The 4,265-nt window shown below is 47.8% G+C and overlaps 1 protein-coding gene across 1 annotated transcript in view; it reads right to left on the bottom strand.

Annotated features, from left to right (window-relative positions):
• Positions 1-3,647, bottom strand: part of LOC128638714 (achaete-scute homolog 1-like) — a 14,309-nt gene extending 10,662 nt beyond the window's left edge. The window contains exon 1 of the mRNA XM_053690843.1: positions 2,911-3,647. Coding sequence (XP_053546818.1) covers positions 2,917-3,423 — 507 coding nt within the window. The 5' untranslated portion in view covers positions 3,424-3,647 and the 3' untranslated portion in view covers positions 2,911-2,916. The remainder of the gene's footprint in view (positions 1-2,910) is intronic.
• Between the last annotated feature and the right edge of the window lie 618 nt (positions 3,648-4,265).

Genomic DNA, 4,265 nt, shown 5'->3' with positions numbered 1-4,265 from the left:
TACCCTATTGTGCCGAGACATATAAGCCTCAGGTACATGTACCTTGCAGCTCTAACATCAGTTTTATAAAACAGAGTTCTACAACCTTTTCAAACGATGTGCCATGACTGACTTTTTTTACTCCCAGACAAATTCAACAATTTTCACAATATATATTTATATATAAACCAAGTTAGAATGAGTAAGTGTTTATCAATACCTACACACTCACACAGACCCAGAAACATTAAAGCCTCACAGAGAGGACGGGCATTAGATATTTATAAACTAAAGGAGCACTCTGTGTGTTGCTCATGGGGAGTGGTAGATTTTTGGCCATGTTGCATCTCCAGGGTCTTAGGTTGAAAACCCTTTCTAAATAAGAACATATGCACTTACTGTCCTGCAATAACACTGCACATATACTGGTCCTCACCACTAAGCTGTTGTGAATTAACCTATGTTGCTATTACTGCCACACAGTATTGTGAACACATCTAAATGTGCTGCTGTCTATAAATACTTGTGATATGGCTGGGTCACTTACCTAACCACATGTACTTATTTTATAGCTCTTCCACTGCCCTTTACATGTGTGCAAGAGAATCAGATGAACACATGCGGCTTACTGCACTGATATCCTCTTCCATTTGCCTTCACATTACTCCTGCTATAACTAGACCCCAACATTGCCCTGCAGACCCCAACATTATAGTGCCCTTGCCCTGCAGACCCCAACATTATAGTGCCCTTGCCCTGCAGACCCCAACATTATAGTGCCCTTGCCCTGCAGACCCTAACATTATAGTGCCCTTGCCCTGCAGACCCTAACATTATAGTGCCCTTGCCCTGCAGACCCCAACATTATAGTGCCCTTGCCCTGCAGACCCCAACATTATAGTGCCCTTGCCCTGCAAACCCTAACATTATAGTACCAGGTGCCCTTGCCCTGCAAACCCTAACATTATAGTGCCAGGTGCCCCTGCCCTGTATACTCTAACATTATAGTGCCAGGTGCCCTTTCCCTGCAAACCCTAACATTATAGTGCCAGGTGCCCTTGCCCTGCAAGCCCTAACATTATTGTGCCAGGTGTCCTTGTCCTGCTAACCCTAACATTATAGTGCCAGGTGCCCTTGCCCTGCAAACCCTAACATTATAGTGCCAGGTGCCCTTGCCCTGTAAACTCTAACATTATAGTGCCAGGTGCCCTTTCCCTGCAAACCCTAACATTATAGTGCCAGGTGCCCTTGCCCTGCAAGCCCTAACATTATTGTGCCAGGTGTCCTTGTCCTGCTAACCCTAACATTATTGTGCCAGGTGTCCTTGCCCTGCAGACCCCAATATTATAGTGCCCTTGTCCTGCAGACCCCAACATTATAGTGCCCTTGTCCTGCAGACCCCAATATTATAGTGCCCTTGTCCTGCAGACCCCAACATTATAGTGCCCTTGTCCTGCAGACCCCAATATTATAGTGCCCTTGTCCTGCAGACCCCAACATTATACTGCCCTTGCCCTACAGACCCCAACATTATACTGCCCTTACCCTGCAGACCCCAACAGTACAGTGCCAGGTGTCCTTGCCCTGCAGACCCCAACAGTACAATGCCAGGTGTCCTTGCCCTGCAGACCCCAACAGTACAGTGCCAGGTGCCCTTACCCTGCAAAACCTAACATTATAGTGCTAGGTGCCCTTGCCCTGCAAACCCTAACATTATAGTGCTAGGTGCCCTTGCCCTGCAAACCCTAACATTATAGTGCTAGGTGCCCTTGCCCTGCTAACCCTAACATTAGAGTACCCTTGCCCTGCTAACCCGAAAATTATAGTGCCAGGCACCCTTGCCCTGCTAGCTCTGATATTATAGTGCCAGGTGCCCTTGCCCTGCTAGCTCCTACATTATAATGCCCTTGCCCTGCTTATCCCTACACTACTGTGCCCAGTGCATTTATCTAGCTGACCTGCTATTCCTTATTGTGTCAGGGTCTTCATCTTGCTGCTCTCATTGTGACAGCTTTTGTAGTGTCAGGCGCACTAACCTTACTATCCAGCTAATCCCCGTCTTATTAGGTCACCTAACTGCCCCAAGCCTTATAGGGTCAAGTGCCCTCCCCTGGTTATCCCAAACAGGGTCAGGCGACCACATTTATATCCCTATCAGTGACAGGTGCCCTGCCTCATAGGGTCATGTGCACTCACCTAGCTACCTACTTATAGGGTCAGGTGCACTCACCTAGCTACCTCCTTACAGGGTCAGGTGCACTCACCTAGCTACCTCCTTACAGGGTCAGGTGCACTCACCTAGCTACCTCCTTACAGGGTCAGGTGCACTCACCTATCTACCTGCTTATAGGGTCAGGTGCACTCACCTATCTACCTGCTTATAGGGTCAGGTGCACTCACCTAGCTACCTCCTTATAGGGTCAGGTGCACTCACCTAGCTACCTTCTTATAGGGTAAGGTGTACTCACCTAGCTACCTCTTTATAAGGTCACGTGCACTCATCTAGCTACCTCTTTATAGGGTCAAGTGCACTCACCTAGCTACCTCCTTACAGGGTCAGGTGCACTCACCTATCTACCTGCTTATAGGGTCAGGTGCACTCACCTATCTACCTGCTTATAGGGTCAGGTGCACTCACCTAGCTACCTGCTTATAGGGTCAGGTGCACTCACCTAGCTACCTTCTTATAGGGTAAGGTGTACTCACCTAGCTACCTCTTTATAAGGTCACGTGCACTCATCTAGCTACCTCTTTATAGGGTCAAGTGCACTCACCTAGCTACCTCCTTATGTGGTCAGGTGCACTCACCTAGCTACCTCCTTATGAGGTCAGGTGCACTCACCTAGCTACCTCCATCCTTCTAGGGGTGAATGCTCACTCACATTTACATCTGTATAGTTCTTGCTAATCCTATGGCTCAGGTGCACTCACCTCATGCTATGCCCAGCCATGAAGGGTCAGTAAGAAATCTGCCACTGACACACCGCCGTCCTCTCGGGAGCTTTCCTCAGACGATGAGCAGGATCCGGGTGACAATGACATGGAGCCCGAGTCTGGCGAGCAGCTGCTGCTACACGGTGACAAGCCGTCAGACCCCTGCCCATCCCTGCCGGACTGCCGCTCCAGTAACAAAGCCTGCAGCGCCCGGATATATTCAACCGCGGATCGCAGAGTCTCCACTTTACTCATCTTCTTGTTGGGCCCCTGTGCTTGTGGTACGTGCTGCCTGAGCTTAGCGAAGCCCAGATTCACCAGCTTCACCCGGTTCCTCTCTCTTTCATTTCGCCTTTCAGAGGTAGTGGGTAGCGCGCTCCTGCTCCCAGAAGAGGAACTTCTTCTCTGGCACCTAAGCCTTTGCGGGGAGCCAGACCGTGAGGGTCCTTTGCGGTGGCTCCTGGGCTGCCTCTCTGGACTGGGCTCTCTCAGCTCCTCAGGGGGCTCCATGCTGGTTGGCTTAGGGAGGAATGAGTGCAGAGTCACCCTGCTACCTGCCTGAGCTCCCTCTCCTCCCTTACTTGTATCCTGGAATGAGACAGGATCTTTATAAAACAGGTTACTCCCCAGCACTGGTCACGGCTTGTCTCTTTATTCAGTGAGCTGCTGCTGCCCCTCCCTCAGGTCCTCTTGTGCTTGCTGCTGCATCCCCTCCTGCTTCTTTACAACTTCTGGGGAACAAGTGGCTGTAGGAAGTGAGAAAAGCACATAGAGTCCTGTGAGGTGCAGACAGGCTGCTATTGCTTCTACTACTTATGCAAATAGTATACAATGAATGATGCAGCTATGCAAAGTGCAGTATTAATGTAATGCAAAAAACTCTCAGTAGTGCTCCTACATAACCAGTATATTCAAAATAGCATGGCCAGGTAAGTCATACAAAATGATGTTATCTAGAGAAAAATAAGTAAATACACAGGGTTGATTGTACTGCAAAAGGTTTATATTCCTATTATATGACATAATCATATCAGAGTGCTATTTAAAATTAATCTATTCTGTAACATTCTGTAGTATATTTGGTGATAAAAAACTGCCATTGATATAAATTAAAGGGATACTAAACCCAATTTTTTTCTTTCATGATTCAGATAGAGCATGAGACTTTTAGCACCTTTCTAATTTACTCCTATTATAAATTTTTCTTTGTTCTCATGCTATCTTGATTTGAAAAAGCAGTACTGTAAGCTTTAGAGCCGGACCATTTTTTGTTCAGCACCTGGGTAGCGCTTGCTGATTTGTGGCTAAATGTAGCAAACCAATCAGCAAGCTCTACCAAGGTGCTGAACTAA

Source organism: Bombina bombina, chromosome 8 (genome assembly GCF_027579735.1).
Source record: "Bombina bombina isolate aBomBom1 chromosome 8, aBomBom1.pri, whole genome shotgun sequence".
Classification (NCBI taxonomy): domain Eukaryota; kingdom Metazoa; phylum Chordata; class Amphibia; order Anura; family Bombinatoridae; genus Bombina; species Bombina bombina.
The sequence above is the reverse complement of the archived record's forward strand: the minus strand, read 5'-3'. Positions and strand labels throughout refer to the sequence as shown.